The 19,263-nt window shown below is 35.7% G+C and overlaps 1 protein-coding gene across 1 annotated transcript; it reads left to right on the forward strand.

Moving 5' to 3' along the window:
- Positions 1 to 1,659: 1,659 nt before the first annotated feature.
- Positions 1,660 to 6,135, forward strand: LOC123673546 (zinc finger Y-chromosomal protein 2-like). The gene is made up of 2 exons (XM_045608103.1): positions 1,660 to 1,776; positions 4,815 to 6,135. The coding sequence occupies exons 1-2, from the start codon at positions 1,736 to 1,738 to the stop codon at positions 6,025 to 6,027; spliced, it is 1,254 nt and encodes a 417-aa protein (XP_045464059.1). The 5' UTR covers positions 1,660 to 1,735; the 3' UTR covers positions 6,028 to 6,135.
- The last annotated feature ends 13,128 nt before the right edge of the window (positions 6,136 to 19,263 follow it).

Here is a 19,263-nt window from a genome sequence, read left to right on the forward strand (position 1 = left end):
TTTTATCAATCGGTTTGTTTTCATGTTTTTGCCAAATAAGCAAGTTTTCGTGGAAAAGAAAAAATTATCGATAATATTTGAAGCACTCGTGGTATTACCTTTGATAATATCAAAACTACATATTCGAAATGGAATGTTGCATTTAGATGTAAAACAGCATTTCAACCTTCATGCCTTCATGCTGATCGCGTCATTATAATCGTTGAAAATTCAAGAAGAATATAAAAATAAGTTACCCAATAAATTAAAATTATGTAGAAACTAAATGAAAGTTTGACTGATTGATTCTTGCGGAATATAAACGACAAAACTCGGGTGCCATAGAAAAATTATTAGCGAGAAAAGTTCAATTTTTGCGAACTGTTCTCAATCATTGTCAATCAGGAACAGCTCGATTCACAGATACGTTCAGAAAGGAGAAGAACTGACAATTCGAAAATAGCAGTCTGTCACTCGCGAAATAGTAGGTTTGGTTTGATTTCAGTTAATTCGCCAACTTGATGGACATACTGGAAATATACCCCTGAAATTTTCAGATAACATTCGAAATACATAATGTTAACCCACAGATAAAATCTGAAGATTATTATTTGAATAATCCAATTGAACTGAAAGTTGAAACCACGAATTTCAGACAGGTATCTCATTATTTGATCTGGACATCTATAACCAATCTAGACGCTTGTGCTTGGATCCATGCCTTTCAATTCAAAATCAAGTTTTTAATTATCGGATTGAAGCAAAACTATTTTTACGGATATTGACCTTGAAAATGACAATCGTTTTCTCGTACTTAATAGATTCTTAGTGATGCTCTTTTATTATACCTTTGATTGAGTAACTCGACGTCATGAGCCCTACTGTTTGGTTTCATTGTTGCTTTAGCTTTCATTTCAAAATCATAGACTGGATTGTATTGGAGAAAAAATTCGAATAAAGACAGTTATGAGGACAAAGATTGGTGTTCAATATCGAAGTGAAATAATCATCTAGATGCATTCGAAAGATATGGAGTACCGGTTGATTAAATATTAAATAAGTCTTCCTTATTCATTCAAATAACATATAATAAGGTTAATATAAAAATGAGTCGCGACAAAATAGTCATATCTATTATCTATGAGGGATAGGCAAAATTTTACATTTGCATCATAGCAATTCTCAATGCAACAAGAATATGAAACTTATTTCAACACCATCCTTGGCAATAAACGGTAACACATAATCGAAAAAAAAAAATTCGTCAGGTATACATCAATTATTTTCTCAAAATAATTACTCATAAAACGTACATAAACAACAGAAAATATCTTAAAAACAACAACAAATACTGGTCATAATTATTTCGTTATTCCACTTGAATTTTCTATGATTCTGGTGGAAATGAAATTTTGCATAAAACTTCTAATTATTATTCTATTCTGTATGAAGGATGTTTCATAATAGTTATTTATGTAATAAAGATCATAAAGACGATCATTATGGTACAAGTCGTGAATGAAATTTTATCTGATGGTATTTATCAAAACATTTTCGAAAATTTAAAAACTGCATTTTTGACATGTCACAATGACAACTATTTTCAAAGGAGTAAGTTTATGTGTAGTTTCAAATATTAGTAGGTTAGTGAGCTATGCTTTGCCATTTCCTTGACAACGTCAGGTTGGAACGGCAATATTTACCTATCTGCTGTCAAACACAATTGTCACGTAAAATTGAATTAATTTATATAATAATGAGTGATTCTGAAACTGAACAATTGAATTCTGATTATGGGTGAGTAATTCTCTATCGAGTAAATAATTGTGAAAGATGATTGGAAATTTCATTCCATTTTCTTACTTAGAAACTTGTCTTGATATCTGGACCATTTCATTTTGGTATTCAATTAAAAATTTGGTTGAAGCATTGAGTTTATTGATGACCAACCTGAATAATACCCAAATCTATACCTAACAAATGAACTTCCCTACGATACTATCAACAGCCTAGTAGAACAGTAGAATTAAGAAAAAAATTGTTATATACTATAATATACAGGGTGTTTCATTGGGAAATGGAACTACTTCACAGGTGCATAGGTGGCACCAAGGCGGTTCTGGAGACATGGGCGCCCGCAGAAATTTTTCTCAGGGGGGGCAAAAAATGAAAATTATTGAAAATTGATAAGGCGTTCATGATTATCGTAAGCGATATTAGTATTCCGTTTCTTTCTATTTCTGTATTTATATTCATGAGTGGGGGGAGGACAGTGCAAAATAAAAATTATGATGTTTTCCACTTCAACATTTTTTTTAACATCAACAACATAGGGTGATGTAAAATAATACGGTAACTCTTTTCAAAAAGAGTCACATTGAATGGAACAATTTACAAAAAAATAAATATAACAATATGGGAACGACATGAAATAATTATTATAATTGCTGATAAATAAACAAAAAACGAGTAATAACGAAATAAAAATATATACATATATGCTCGATAAAACTATGTTCATAAAAATAATAAAAGAATAATAATAAATCTTGAAATATACAGTGAATGACGCAAACAATGGGGTTTAAAACATGATACTAAAATATGATTCAAAATAGCACATAATTGCTCCAAAATGTAAAAACAACAAACAAGTATATTATCAAAATTAACAAATCATAAATTGCAAAAAACAACACATAAAAACAATATTAATTCTGAAGACAAAATACTTAATCGCTATACAACAGAGTAGGCATATTTTATTCTGATCTAAAATTTAATTCTGCGCTGAAACTACGCTCTATAGCACGAGTAGTACATGGAAATGTAAGGAGAAGAATAAGGCATTCCTTGACAGCAGGAGAAAATTTACATTGTCCGATAAGATCTTCAATTTTTATGCTTTCATCCATTTGTGATTTAGATAAATACTCATTCCAAATGTTCAATTCACTTTCTAAATTTCCAATGTTATACATATTGCCGACCTTAGATGCGAAATTTTCAATATCTAGTAATTTTGAATTCTTTGGCAAAAAATTGAAGAAAGAAAAAAGCATTATATGTTCTTTCAAGAATCTCGTTTCAAGGGCTGAAATCAAATGATCTAAATATGGAATTAATATAGATTTTTCGAAGTAATCTTCAGCTGAATCTGCTTCATAATTAGATCTGTATATTTGTCTTCCGCAAATTCGTGGTTTTCCAATCTCTATATTGAGACTCTGAGCAATAGTTGATGCTTTGGAAAAAAATTCTGTGAAGCATGCATCATCTGAGCGATGTTTTCCACATATTTCTATAATTAAATTTATATGACGGTGAAAATCTACAAAATTAATAAAAATGTGTAGTGTAGTGTTCTCCAGATTTTATAGCAAAAAGAGTTTTGAAAATAGTATTGAAGTTTTCAGCGATAACCGGCTAAGATTTATATTTGGCTGATCAACGAGTTTCACAAAACAAAGGAATATTTGGAATCAGATTTCTTCTTAAGGTACTCTCTCGAAAAAAGACTATAATGTCATTAACGGTGCCAATGCTATTACGAATCTCAGTTATTTTACTGATGTCATTTATTACTGAATTCAACCTAGTGGAGGCACAACGGAAATAAATTGCTTTCTTGTACTTGTCTCTTATGATATTTTGAACCCTGAGAATTTCACCAGCCATTGTTGAGCCTCCATCATAACCTTGTGCTACAAGTTTGTCCAAATTCAAACCAGCTGCGTTGAATGAATGGATCTCTAAATCTTTATCTCCAACGTCTACTCTGAATTTCAAAAGATCACTAAAATTTCCAGAGTTGTTGTTGCTCTCTCGTATAGGCATATCTTGAGTTCCGCAAAAAACTATTGTTTTTATAATCTGTAATTTTTTTTTCTATTTTCTCCAATACTTTTTTTATTACCTTTATCTATTAAAGACAATAGGAGAGTATATATAAGATGGATTTTTTTTTAAATTGACATGCATGGATTGCGTTCGGTTCCACGATTTTTCTCCACCCAAGAAGTTCTCAACGCGTCTAAACTAGTTTTCATTTAAAAAAATACCTCTGCCTATTATGGATATGTGTAAAGTGTATTATGGATGTATTTATAGTATCTAATTCCATTGAAAACTGGAAAATTGTTATGAATCCATTACTTTCCTTTTTTCCTTGCCCTTTGGATTGAGAAAGTAATATTGAGGGTGTTGTGCTGAAAAATGAGGTATTCAAAATCTCAGGGGGGGCCATGGCCCCCCCCTGGCCCCCACCCTGCGAGCGCCCATGTCTGGAGATATCCCATTTATTAGGTCTTACTGTCTTCGTATCCGAGAAGAATGTTTTATGAATTTTGCCCGTTTCTTTCTGAGGCCATATCAAACGAACCACCTGGTATATTTTCTTTATATTTGGCAAATATGTTCTTAATTGGGAGCCCAAATATATCATGCAATAATCGCCTTGAAAATCCAGGTCCGGGTTAACGAAAAATTATGACTCGTTTGAATCCTCGAAACAACACCATGTACATCGGAATTTTGAAAATCTCTTTTAATATTAGGAAACACCACTAAAAAGTAAACTGAGACATGTACTTCAAATTTTCGCAAGAATTTTCAACGTAAAAGTGGAGTTTTTGAGAACTTGGATACCTACCTGAAAGTGGTTCGAAGTGACTTTTAATTATGAATTATCAAAAATATTGAATCCATAATTATTTCAGCAATACTTTGTAATTCATTTTTACATTGATTTTCCTTCTTATAGCTGTATAACGGTCCCAAAAAAAATTTATTTTGATCGGAAATCATTTTGAATAAACTATATCGATTTTTTTCAGGGTCAAAAATAGACTTTTCGATGAAAGTTCTGAATGTGAATTAAAAATTGAAGATGTGGACATCGTTAAACAGTTCATCGGTGACTATGAAATATATATGGAAGAAGGCCTGAATTACAAGGAAAAACATCCATGTTCAGACGGAAACATGCCCGAAAAATCATCTAAAAATCATCATATGGAAAACGTTGAAACTTCAACTGACGAAGCATATGTCAAAAATCTCATAGAGTCCATGCATTTGAAGAAAAATATTCATAAATGTCACTTATGTGACTTTGCTTCAGTTTATGAGCATGTCCTTAAAGTGCATATAGATTCCATCCATTTGAATAAAAAGGAGCATAAATGTCACTTATGTGACTTTGCTTCAGCTTATAAGCACAACCTCAAAGTCCATCTAGATTCCAGCCATGCGAATGAAAAGAAGCATAAATGTCACTTTTGTAACTATGCTTCAACTCATGAACGTGACCTCAAAGTCCATATAGATTCCATCCATTTGAATAAAAAGGAGCATAAATGTCACTTTTGCAACTTTGATTCAAATTCAAGGCACCAACTCAAATGTCACATAGATTCCGTCCATCTGAATAAGAGAAAGAATATATGTACCTTATGTGACTTTGCTTCAGCTCATAAACGCGACCTCAAAGTCCATATAGATTCCATCCATTTGAATAAAAAACGTCATAAATGTCACTTTTGTAAGTTTGATTCAAATTCAAGGTACCAACTCAAATGTCACATAGATTCCGTCCATCTGAATAAGAGAAAGCATATATGTCCCTTATGTGACTTTGCTACAGCTTATAAAAGCTGTCTCAAAACCCATATAGAGACCATCCATTTGAATAAAAAGGAGCATAAATGTCACTTCTGTAACTATGATTCAAATTCAAAGTACGCCCTCAAATGTCACATAGATTCCGTCCATCTGAAAAAGAGAGAGCATGTATGTCCCTTATGTGACTTTGCCTCAGCTTATAAGTATGGTCTCAAAAACCATATAGAGTCCATACATTTGAATTTAAAGGAGCATAAATGTCACTTTTGTAAATATGATACAAATTCAAAGTACAACCTTAAATGCCACATAGATTCCGTCCATCTGAATAAGAGAGAGCATGTATGTCCCTTATGTGACTTTGCTTCAGCTTATAAAGGCCGTCTCAAATGCCATATAGAGTCCATTCATTTGGGTGAAAAGTAGCATAAATGTGACTTATGTGACTATGTTTCAGCTCAAGGAAGTAATCTCAAGCAAAATATATACTTTGTCAATTTGAATAGAAAACATTTGTAATAGTAACTATAATATAATAATAATATAATATAATAAGTTTTATTGATAAACTCTGACATCCACAGAAAGTAACAAAATTCATATCTAATAATTCAATATTCTCTTATCTCTTTTTCTCTATTATAAAATGTTCAATTCTTTTCGAAGTTTGAAGTTTTTCGAATATTCGACCCCATGTGGAATTCAATTGAAAATTTTCGGTCCAGTGGTGGAAATAAACCTTTGGAACATTGTAGTCTGTTTGAGGTACCTATAAGTTCTGCTTTTCCTCTTTTTCATGTTTGTGACAATTTTTGTTCTCAGTCATCTTATTTAAATATGAACTCAGAAACATTGAAGATATAAAATTGCCTTATGGCCATTATCCAATTATTAGCAAAAAATTATTTCTTCCTTGACATTGAAAGGATCACTTTGAACATAGTAAAAATTTCTTTATATTATGGTTAAAGTGTAGAGTACCATCGACCGTTGCCCACCCTGTATAGGTTAGTCCATTATGCTAAATTGGGCCGAAAGCTTTTTCAACATCTAATAGTATATACATACAATAAGCCGATTCAGTTTGGCACCTCATACTCAAACTTGTATGAGATACAGAGCTATTGGTGCTAAGGTACAGAGAATTCTAAAGTGAGGAATATAAAGCGTGTTTTTTTTAGAGCTATTGAACTTTAAATTGCAATAAAACAACGATGGATTATTCGATTGATATGAATTTTATTGAACCGCAAGATAATCTTGTGGCATTACATTTTAAATATGATTTCTGGCAAATGACCGCCACGGCTGACTCGGATGTAGTTCAATCTGGACGTCCAATTTTCGATGACTTTTTCCAACATTTGTGGCCGTATATCGGCAATAATAAGGCGAATGTTGTCTTCCAAATGGTCAAGGGTTTGTGGCTTATCCGCATAGACCAATGACTTTACATAGCCCCACAGAAAGTAGTCTAGCGGTGTTAAATCACAAGATCTTGGAGGCCAATTCACAGGTCCAAAACGTGAAATTAGGCGGTCCCCAAACGTGTCTTTCAATAAATCGATTGTGGCACGAGCTGTGTGACATGTTGCGCCGTCTTGTTGGAACCACAGCTCCTGGACATCATAGTTGTTCAATTCAGGAATGAAAAAGTTAATAATCATGGCTGTATACGGTTCACCATTGACTGTAACGTTCTGGCCATAATCGTTTTTGAACCAATGATTCCACCAGCCCTTAAAGCGCACCAAACAATCAGTTTTTCTGGATTTAACGGTGTTTCGACATACACTTGAGGATTAGCTTCACTCCAAATGCGGCGGTTTTGTTTGTTGACGTAACCATTCAACCAGAAGTGCGGTTCATCGCTAAACAAAATAAAATGGACTTAAGTGCGCGATACGTATTCCGCACAGAACCATTATTCTCGAAATAAAATTGCACTATTTGCAAGCGTTGTTCAGACGTGAGTCTACTCATGATGAATTGCCAAACCAAACTGAGAATAAATCACTTGACAGCTGTTGAATCAGTCGCCGTCTTGAACAGTAATGCCAACTTAAAGTTATATACCTCGAAAAAAAACACCCGTTAGTACCCAATCTCAGAGGAAAGAAAAGATAGAGGTGCCCTTAGAAGTAAATAGCGTTGTATTGTAATCAATTGCAACAGTATGATGATAAAGTTAGATAGGACAACAACAAACCTGCAAAATTGACAACTAGTAAGCGGTAAACATTTCAGTGGCGTAGTCAATGGTTCTCTTACTGCCTCTTATTAAATTTTCGGTGCTGAAATGTTTGGAACAAACATATGCATATTTCGGCAAATTGTTCATTTACAATATTAATACGTGGCACCATATTTTGCTAAATTCTCTATTTGAAGGAAACCTACAAATGTTAGCATTGAATTTTTTTGAAGTTTTCGATATCTCACAAATACTACGCCATAGACGAGATATATTCTACGCCTATGGACTCAAAATGTGAACTTACCTATGATAGGTTAGGTTTTCATTTCCGATGTTTTACACACTATACATGTTTTTCGAGTATTGACCATGATTAAAATTAACAATATGTAACTTAAAATTCACAAACTTGTATGAAATAACGCCGATTACAAACGTGAAATTAAAATGAACAGTTAACCCTTAACGCACCTCTAGTTGACACGTGCAATAATAACAACAGAACCGTGTTGCCAAATCCTCAGAATATTCGCAAAACATCTATGCCACAGAACGGAGGAAAGATTACTTCTTCCTCAGAATGGCAACGCAGTATATTATAAGTGTTTGTAAACAAAAATGTTATAGCGATGTCAACAAATGCTATAAGGCACCTCTATCTTTTCTTTCCTCTGAGTACCCGATGATATAATCAACGTTTCTTGTATTGAATCATCTAAGGCAAATGGGATGCTTGGATTTAATTGGTTATAACTCTAAATCTTTATGAGATTTCGCCAGTAATTGACCTCACACGAACCAGAACCACAAAAATCGAAAAAAAAATTGCAAATGTCCATGATGACAATAATGATGACATTGATATTATGATATAAAATAAAAACCTTTCACATAATCCAAGCGTATATCTCCACGAAAAATGACTTCAATATCCAGGATGTCTGTGACAATATATCCGAGATTCTGCGAGTGGAACAAAAGTAACAATTTCAAACATAATGTACAATTTCATGTTCATTGCCTCACCAGAACCAGACAAAATTGAAGTAGGAAATTCCGAATATTTCCATAAAAATTTATCCTATTTGGTAAAAATATAGTTTGTTCATGAAAAATCCCATTTTAATGTTCATGAAAAGATGATCCTATCATTTGAACCCCTCATCAAGATCAAATAACCGACAACAAAGACATCATATCTCAAATAAACAGTTCTCCACATGAATAAACAAACTTTCAAAAGCTACTGACGCCAAGTCGGGGTTTCACTTGCTTCATATGCATTTTCGTTTCTTTTGAAAACTTATTTGGAGAAAAAAGTATATGAATGACTTGGTGTTGGTATTCTCCACTTTCTAGCATATTAATTTGGAGGTTATTGCATTACTATATATTATATCATAACGCTTCAAATGGTCATGAGAAATTTGCTGAATAGGAATCTGAAAAATAATGCTAAGGTTTCGGACTTCAAGCTAGTGCTTTTTCAGGTAGGTTCACTTCATCTAAAGAATAATATACAACTAGAATGAACTTGAAGGTATGTGATGAATCTATTATGGTTCCGGCCGAGTATGACTTCTTCAAGTGTGATGACGAACTTCAATAATTACATGGTCGGAGATGTATTCATCAATTCATGGTTTATCATAACATAAGTATCAGTTACGTCGACAAGACCTTGCCTCAGGCACTATGCTCGAACGTGCATAGGTATGAATTTGAACTTGTAACCCAATGAAGAAGGAATACTTATTCAATCTCTAGAATGAATCTAACTAGTGCTTTTTTACCGGATTTATACTTAAAAGGAGCATATATACTAACTGACGAAGAAACTGCAACATCCAGAAGGAGCTGTTTAAATTTTAATTTTTTTTGTTGAACATAGATAGTATAGCAAGGAGTAAATGATTGAAATTTAGAGAAAAAAACCAAGGGTTTGCAATTTATTTTAATAAATTTGTTAATAATTTGTTTATCCACTGCGATTATCCATACACTCTCCAACACGTCTCGGCATTGATGCAATAAGATGGCCTATTTCTTCTTGAGGGATACTTTCCCAAGCTACCTGAACTTTATATCTGAGAGCCGCCAAAGTCCGTGGGGTCTGGCGTAAATTTCCAAGCCTTCTACCTATGATGTCCCAAACATGTTCTATGGACAAAAGATCGGGGGATCTGGGCAGCCATGGCAAAAGATTAACATGGATTGCTTCGAAGAAGTTAAAACTAACTCTGGCAACATGATGTCGGGCATTATCTTACCGAAATATTGGATTCTCGAGCCAGTTAACGAAAGGAAGACAATATGGCTCCACTATTTCTTGAAGGTGACGCAGCGCTGTCATGTTACCTCGCATAAAGGCTAAAGGTGATCTACTGGCATGTGCAATAGCACCCCATATCATAACGCCTACTGTCCGGTGTACATGATGCTCAACATCAAACTGGGGTTCGTCTAACCGTTCTTTGATCATCATGTGCACCCAAGGAGAATCGAGATTCATCAGAAAAGACGACCTGAAGCCATTTCACATTCCAATGTTGACGTTCTCTGCACCACTGTAATTGTTGCCGGCGATGCTCAACCGTCAGAGGTAACACAAGATGGGGTCGATAATGATACAGTCCAAAAAACCTTATCTGATGGTAAACCATTCGTTCATCGGGCTGCAGCTTATTTTCTGAGGAGAGGATTTGAATTTCGTTTCGGAGAGCTCTACATTCCATCCGTGTCCTTGGACGATCCTGGTGGGGCCTCTGCGATCCGTCGGTCCATGGATGTGTCACTGCGCCATTTCTTCTCTTGTTGGCAGTCGGACTGGGAGACGTCTGACTCGGGTCATTGTACCTTCGACTGGATCCCCTCTGTTCATTTTATTTCCAACGACCCTTGGTTCCGCCCAAGTTTCCCTCTGGCCTGTTTTATTTCAGGCCATGGTCCCTTCAAAGGTAATCTGTTCAGGCTGGGTCTGGTCGAAGAGGAACATTGTCCATATGGTCGCCCACAGTTCAGCGACCACATCCTCAGAAACTGTCCCTTGTTTAGTGACCTCAGGGTCATTTAGGGTCTATCTATTCTCGAGTCGCCGGATCTCAGAATAGCCGATTTCTGTTCATCTCGAAAAAATTTTGGCCCTTTATCAGCATTCGCAGCTGACGCTATATGTCGCCTCAACTCCTGGCATTCGGCCTAATCTGACATTCTTACCCGGACAGCAATGATGTGAATGTGCCTAAGCGTAGTGACGAGCACTGCTCATGAACTACATTTTGCACTGCTGAGCTGAGTTACAGGATGGCCTTATTCTCCTAACCACTCATCAGCCAAATATCGAGTTGTCGCAAATCGGTCTCTAATGATAAGTCTTAGAGGTCGATCTTGAACTTCATTTGTGCCCCTTTGACTTCCGGTGCCTACTTTTCTTCGATTTTGGGCATTACCAAACCACGCCTGAAACATCTCATAACAGTAGTAAGATTTTTGATCTTACGATTAGCGATTTCTCGAAATGACAACCCCGCCTCTCGTGAACCAAAAATTCGACCTCCTTCAAATTCACTTAGCTGGCGATAAATTCCGCGTACACGTGCTCTAGGCATTTGTCTTGTCTTGTCTCGCAGCGTCTTGGACTCGACGCTATGGGGCTCTAGGCATTTCAAGAACAATTGAACATCGACTTTGGAGGTCCTCGAATAGCTGGTTTGTTGTAAAATTTGAAAAACTTGCAAAAAACGTTTTTATCACATGAAAAAACCTTTAGGATTTTTTCTTCAAATTCACTCATTTACACTCCTGGCCGAGCTCTTTGCTATACAGCTGCTTCTGTTGCAGTTTCTTTGTCAGTTAGTATTTATTCTAATACAGGTCCATTCAACAATAAAGATGAAGTGATGTCTATGGTTTCTGTCAGAAAGTGCCAATCATTCGAAAAGCTGCTTTGAAAGTATATCGAAATTCATTTTAACAAGATTCTTGAAGCAAACCATGTAAAAACTTAGGATATCACATGATGAAAACTTTAAATTGGAATATCCATATGCCAATTCAAGTTAAATATCATGTAAAGTGAAGCTGCTATGATAGAACAACTTGAACTTTAACACCTGTATTTCAAAAATAAAGCGTTTGTGGACTCATGTTATATGCCTTTTTTCCTTAAAATGATGCGAGAAATCTGTCATTTTCATTTGTACCTCCAATTCAAGAACATTTTTTTTAGTCAATTCAAAACTGATGTCTTCATAAATGAATTGCAATTTGAATGAAACACAATAAATTGTACAACACAGCCTAGACAATTACTCAGTTCAGTTCTTTGATAAAAACATACTGAAATATTGTAACGAGAATGACACAAAAAACCGAAAAGCCAAAGTAACGGGTGTTTTTTTCGAGGTATATAACTTTAAGTTAGCATTACTGTTCAAGATGGCGACCGATTTAACAGCTGTCGAGTGATTTATACTCAGTTTGGTTTGGCAATTCATCCTGAGTAAAGCTTGCAAATAGTGCAAGTTCATTTGGAAAATAATGGTTCTGTGCGGAATACGTATCGCGCACTACGTCCATTTTATTTTGTTTAGCAATGAAGCGCACTTCAGGTTGAATGGCTACGTCAACAAATAAAACTGCCGCATTTGGAGTGAAGCTGATCCTCAAGTGTATGTCGAAACACCGTTACATCCAGAAAAACTGACTGTTTGGTGCGCTTTATGGACTGGTGGAATCATTGGTCCGTACTTCTTCAAAAACGATGATGGCCAGAACGTTACAGTCAATGGTGATCGGTGTAGAGCCATAATTACTAAATTTTTTATTCCTGAATTGAACAACCATGATGTCCAGGAGCTGTGGTTCCAACAAGACGGCGCAACATGTCACACAGCTCGTGACACAATCGATTTATTGAATGACACGTTTGGTGACCACCTAACTTCACGTTTTGGACCTGTGAATTGGCCTCCAAGATCTTGTGATTCAACACCGCTAGACTACTTTCTGTGGTGCTTTGCAAAGTCATTGGTTTATGCGGATAAGCCTTGACCATTTGGAAGACAACATTCGCCGTGTTATTGCCGATATACGGCCACAAATGTTGGAAAAAGTCATGGAAAATTGGACGTCCAGATTGGACTACATCCGAGTCAGCCGTGGCGGTCATATGCCAGAAATCATATTTAAAATGTAATGCCACAAGATTATCTTGCGAACAAATAAAATTCATGTCAATCGAATAATCCATCGTTGTTTTATTGCAATTTAAAGTACTATAGCTCTAAAAAAACACCCTTTATATACAGATGACGAATACAAAAATCACAGATGACAAATAATGGGTGATGCTGAGCAGGCGGATAGATGAAAAAAAAAAAAAACCTCGTACAAAGACGAGCTCGTAGTGCAATCAAATAAGTACTCATCTTGAAAGCTATAATAAACTTATGAACCGTAAAGGTGTCCGATTTTTTACTGAAGTTTCGATTTCAGAGGAAAAAAGTAAAGTGATTATTAGTGGTTCATTTTATAGAGAAATTTTCGTTCTTCGTTTTTGCGAGATTTCTGAAATCATATATCTCGAAAATCTTGCGGGGTAATTACTTCCAGTACCCCCCGCCCTCCATTTCTACACACTTGATACACAAAGATGTATTTTGAAGATATTTGTGGAAAAACGTAGAAAAAATCATTACAAAAGAGACGAAACTCTTATTTTGTGGACATTTACAAAAAGACTTGTAGAAAACCAAAGACCTAAAGAACCTTTTGACGAAAGTTGGAATTATTGTGATATTCCTAACTTCTACTGACATTCAATCGTTCTGGCAACATTATTTTTGTCTCTCCTTCTCTGGGCAGATACTGACAGATCAAGAGAATGCCATGTGGGGGTGTTCCCTCTTAACTTGTTTTTCTTTGTTTTAAATTAATCCATATGTTGCTTTTCCTATGTACGCCTCTGAAATAAGCAGCAATGTAGTCCAATTTGATGTGTTCCTCCTAAACAAGCAAAAATAAGAGCTTTCTATTCATCTAATCATCGGTCGTGGCTAGCAACGGATCTTACTCGAATCGATCTCCGAGCAGATTGTTCAGCTGAACGAACATCATGTAAGCTCGTGGGTGAATTTTTCAAGGGTGTTATTTTTGCGAGCAGCATGAGTGATTTGTTGTGGGTGAAACGGCAGGATTTCGCGATTAGTAGCTGAAACTCCTAAAATAACTGTAAGATACTTTAATCAGACGTTTTTTTACAGCGATGCCGTTACAACGTTCCTTCTACATGCGCAAACAATCGTACACACTTTCATTTCAGCAAAAAAAACAGGCTTCTCAATTAACTGTTCTTCATCGATATCATCGAAAGGAATGGATGGCGTTCTATGTTTTTTCTGTTACGCTCGACATTTCAATGGGATGTGTTGATGGGTGCCTATCTTGAGAGATAAATGAACCAACGATAACTACTATTTTATATACAAAACAAGTGCAACCAATGATCCTCGATGTTTTCATTGATCTTGTTTCTCTGCATTTTCTTAGAAAGCAATATATTGGATTTTCAAGTTGAAGGAAGTATATCAATGAAAGAATAAGTCGAATTTACCAGAGCTATTAATTTCTTCATTTCATTGAATCTCAATCACCATATATGATATTCGGCGTCATACTTATTTACAGATTGTACCTAATTCGATGCTCGCTGAAAACATCTAGAGAACTATAAGAGAAAAATTTTCAAGAACCCAGATCATAGATATCTTGATTCTTTCTTGAGTTACAGGACGTTTCTGAAAAATGACTGTTTCAAAAATTTCTCTATACCATAGTTTCTGTTCGAAATATCAAAAAAATTCTTAAACTTTTTTTTTTGGTATAATTATAGTTTATTTGATACTCATAGCAGATCATGGAAATTAATTTTATCGTTTTAGAGATAAAGGGACATCCTATATATGACTTGATTATAACAGACACAAAATGAATTATATCAAGAAATAAATGAAACATATTTATATATCAGGCCAATTGGAAAGTCCCCGATCTGAGGCACAGATGGCGGTGATAGAATAAAATCCATATAATTTTCAGTTAGTACCAACCTTCAAACTATAGGTGTCAACATTTGACAGCAGTCCGACCATTAGTTTATGAGATATTGCGTTGTGAGTGTAGCTACTTTTGTCATTTGGAAAAACAAGAAAAAAAATTCCTTGTGCTGATAAAATATTGCTTTTTGAAGGGAAAAATATAGTTGAAGCAGAATCTTGGCTTGATGAAGGGTTTCCGGGGTCTACACCAGGAAAGTCAACCATCATTGATTGGTATGTTTAAACGTGGTGAAAAAAATCGACGAAAAAATCAAAAAAGTTCACAAAATAATTTTGAATGATCGAGATAGCAGACATTGTGACATCTGAACGTGTCCATCATATAATTCACGAATATTCGTACATGAGAAAGCTGTGTGCAAAATGGGTGCCGCGCGAGCTCACAATCGATAGAAATCAACAAGATGATTCAGAGCAATGTTTGCAGCTGTTTAAGTGCAACAAATCTGAATATTTGCGTCGATATGTAACAATGAATGAAACATGGGTCCATCATTTCACTCAAAAGCGAGTAAAAACACAACAGTCAGCTGGCAAGGTTATAACATCAGTATTCTGCACAAGGTATACTATTCATTGATTACCTCCAAAAGGGCCAGACCATCATCAGCGATTATTATATAGTGTTATTGGATCGTTTAAATAACGAAATCTTTAAAAAACGGTCCCATCTGAAGAAAAAAATGGTGCTGTTTGATCAAGACAACTCAATCACAAATAAATTGAAACAATAGCAAAATTCCATCAATTGAGCTTCGAATTGCTTCTTCATCCACCATATTCGCCAGATCTGGCCCCCAGCGACTGTTTCCTGTTCTCAGACCTCAAAAGAATCCTCGCTGAAAAGAAAGTTAGTGACAATGAAGAAGTAATCGCCAAAACTGAGGCCTATTTTGAAGCGAAAGACAAATCGTACTACAAAAATAGGATCAAAAAGTTGAAAGATCGCTATACAGAGAGGGCCATTGAAAACGAAACAGCGGCTCTGTAAGTCGGCAGAACCGAGTTATATAAAAAACGCTCGGACACGTCAACAACATTTTCGAGGGGGACATCGTTCGCGATGAAATTCACCCGAAATACATTCCATCCCTCGGAGCTGTGACCGCCACCCCTAAATTTTTAAATGGCACCATATGGCAAGTGATACCTCATTTGAAAGGTAGTTTCCTTCTTAATATCAAACAACAAAAATAAATTAATTCTATCGATTCGTTTTCGAGATATAGGAACTTGAAGTTGGGAAATAACTTTTTAATCACTCAATCGTTACCATGAAGAGCACTTGAAATTACAACAAGTTTTTAGATAGAATGTTTCCTGGAAATTGGATTGGAAGAAGAGGCGCTATAGGGTGGCCAGCCAGATCTCCAGATTTAACCCCACTCGACTATTTCCTGTGGGGTCACTTGAAAAACAAAATCTATGCAACCGAACCAGAATCTCTGGAAGATTTACGACGTAGAATTATTGAAGAATGCCGTCGAATAACGCCGGAAATGCTACGAAATGTGAGGTCTCATTTTGAACAGAACTTGTACTATTGTATGGAAATGGGTGGTAAACAGTTAGATCATTTAATTCCTTGACAATGATAATTATCTTTAAACAGTTGCAATGTTAGATCTTATTTTTATTGATTGAGTGAATAAAAAGTTATTTCCCAACTTCAAGTTTCTATATCTCGAAAACGAATCGATAGAATTAATTTATTTCTGTTGTTTGATATTGAGAAGAAAACTACCTTTCAAATGAGGTATCACTTGCCATATGGTGCCATTTAAAAATTTAGGGGTGGCGGTCACAGCTCCGAGGGATGGAATGTATTTCGGGTGAATGTCATCGCGAACGATGTCCCCCTCGAAAATGTTGTTGACGTGTCCGAGCGTTTTTATATAACTCGGTTCTGCCGACTTACAGAGCCGCTGTTTCGTTTTCAATGGCCCTCTTTGTATAATTGCTGTATCACCCTCCAAGGCAACTTTGTTGAATAATAAATTAGAATTTTGCCAAATAAATGTGTTTTTCGGCAACCGTCCGGGAAGTGCTCACTTCCCGGACGCTTCTTCTCTGAGAAAGTAGCATTTCCCGGCCTAGTCCGGAAAGTACGTACTTCCCGGACTAGGTCGGAAAAGAATCATAGAATCCATAGCAACCGAGATAACGGCTGACAGTTCATATGAAATTAGTTGTCAAAAATTTGCATGTTTTTTGATCGCAATCGCAATAAAATATGGAAAGCAGCAGCGATAGTGTTATTTTACATGGTTGCCGAAAAAATATTGTGCGCCACACGTCCGAAAATGGTTTTTTTGGACTCACAGACTTCCAGGACTCGCTTACGCTCGTCCTGGAATTTTGTCTATTCGTCCAAAAAAACCATATTTTCCGGACTTGTTACGTAAATTACTATTTACTATGGAAGACCGGGAACTTCTCAATTGGCCTGTTATAAGGTTTTGTCTATTCGTCCAAAAAAACCATTTTCGGACGTGTGGCGCACAATATTTTTTCGGCAACCATGTAAAATAACACTATCGCTGCTGCTTTCCATATTTTATTGCGATTGCGATCAAAAAACATGGTTGCCGAAAAAATATTGTACGCAACACGTCCGAAAATGGTTTTTTTGGACTCACAGACTTCCAGGACTCGCTTACGCTCGTCCTGGAATTTTGTCTATTCGTCCAAAAAAACCATATTTTCCGGACTTGTTACGTAAATTACTATTTACTATGGAAGACCGGGAACTTCTCAATTGGCCTGTTATAAGGTTTTGATATTTTCATTATAATATTCTTGAGGGGATTGTCGTTTCCATTTGAGTAAATTTTTTTATCATTGCTTTGTAGAAAGTACATATCAAAATTTTTTCGGAAAAACGAAAAGTTAACAAAATTTGTTTTTTCACGTGGTGGTGTTTCTTCAAACATTCAGAATTTTGATATCGTAATTTTCATTCTTCCTTATTGTCATTAAAATATGTACAAATCTTCATCTCGATCGAACCTGCAGTTTCAACATGATTAAATAATAGAAACACACAATTTGAGCATTTTTATGGAACCCTGGTCAAATTTCGGCCACTAACGAACTCAAGCTAACGAACCTAACCTAATCTAAAAACAACCATTATCAACATAGCCGAATTAGGATTACGACGTCACCATGAAAACATTGCAAAATAAAGAAAAATGAGAATACATTACAGTCCTTAAAAACATAAGTTAAACTGGGAGATTTGAATAAAACAGAGAGAGTTCCATAACTTCATAACTGCCTGACTGTAATGTAGACATTCTCGCAAACATATGGCCGGTATCGGGCCAGCTCGTGGAATAATTTCACCTGAAAATTTTGTATTGAACTCTGAACTATGACAATGTTTTATTATTTTATTGTCTTCGCTCCTGAATTTGCGATTGGAATCCAGCCAGCATGTGCAATCATTTCTTGTTATTTACTCCAATTTCTCCTCCACTTTTTGAATTATGGTATACGTTGAATCATGTTTAAGGCTGCTTTCATCCATGATAATGTGAAAGTTTCAGTTGAAATATTGAGCTACATGTTTGCTTCGTGCAGGGGAACAGCAGGCTATTATTTTGCCAAAATGCCTCAAATTTTAGAATTTAAGTCGAATATAATAACATTAATAATATTCTTTATGGGGTGATATATTCGCAGGGTTGCGGCTAGCCAAAGATACGCTGTTTTGCAATAGATAGCTGTAGCGGTAGGTGGTAGTCGAAATGAATAGATCGTAGATGTCATGCAATAAGCTAAGGTATTTGTTAACATAACGCCATCGAAATATTAGTCGATTTGTGTCTGCATCATAAAGTTATTTCCGATTGAACATGCCAGCTTTCGAGTCATTTGCGGGAGGTTTTAATTTTCTGCTTTAATATGAGGGAATCTGCGACTGAGGCTTATCGACTGCTCTCAAATACCTACCTATGGTGATGCCGCTATTAGTGAAAGAACTTGCCGAGAGTGGTTCAAACGCTTCAAGAACGGTGATTTTGTCGTCGAAGACCAGCATGGCGGTGAAAAAGAGAAGGTTTTCGAAGATCCAGAATTGGAGGCATTACTTGAATAAGACTTGTGTCAAATGCAACAGGAATAATTGGCAGGATCATTAGGAGTGACGCAACAAATCATTTCAAAACGCCTGAAATTCATGGGAATGATTTCGAGACAAGGAAATTGGCGGAAGTAAGATTTGAAGTCGAGATATGCTGAACGGCGTTTGTTTGCTTTTGAACAGCTGCTTGCAAGGCAAAGACCGAAGGGATTTCCGTTCTGACTGAAGACCAGAAATGGGTCCATACGATAATCCCAAGC

The sequence above is a fragment of the Harmonia axyridis genome, chromosome 2 (assembly GCF_914767665.1).
Source record: "Harmonia axyridis chromosome 2, icHarAxyr1.1, whole genome shotgun sequence".
Classification (NCBI taxonomy): Eukaryota; Metazoa; Arthropoda; class Insecta; order Coleoptera; family Coccinellidae; genus Harmonia; species Harmonia axyridis.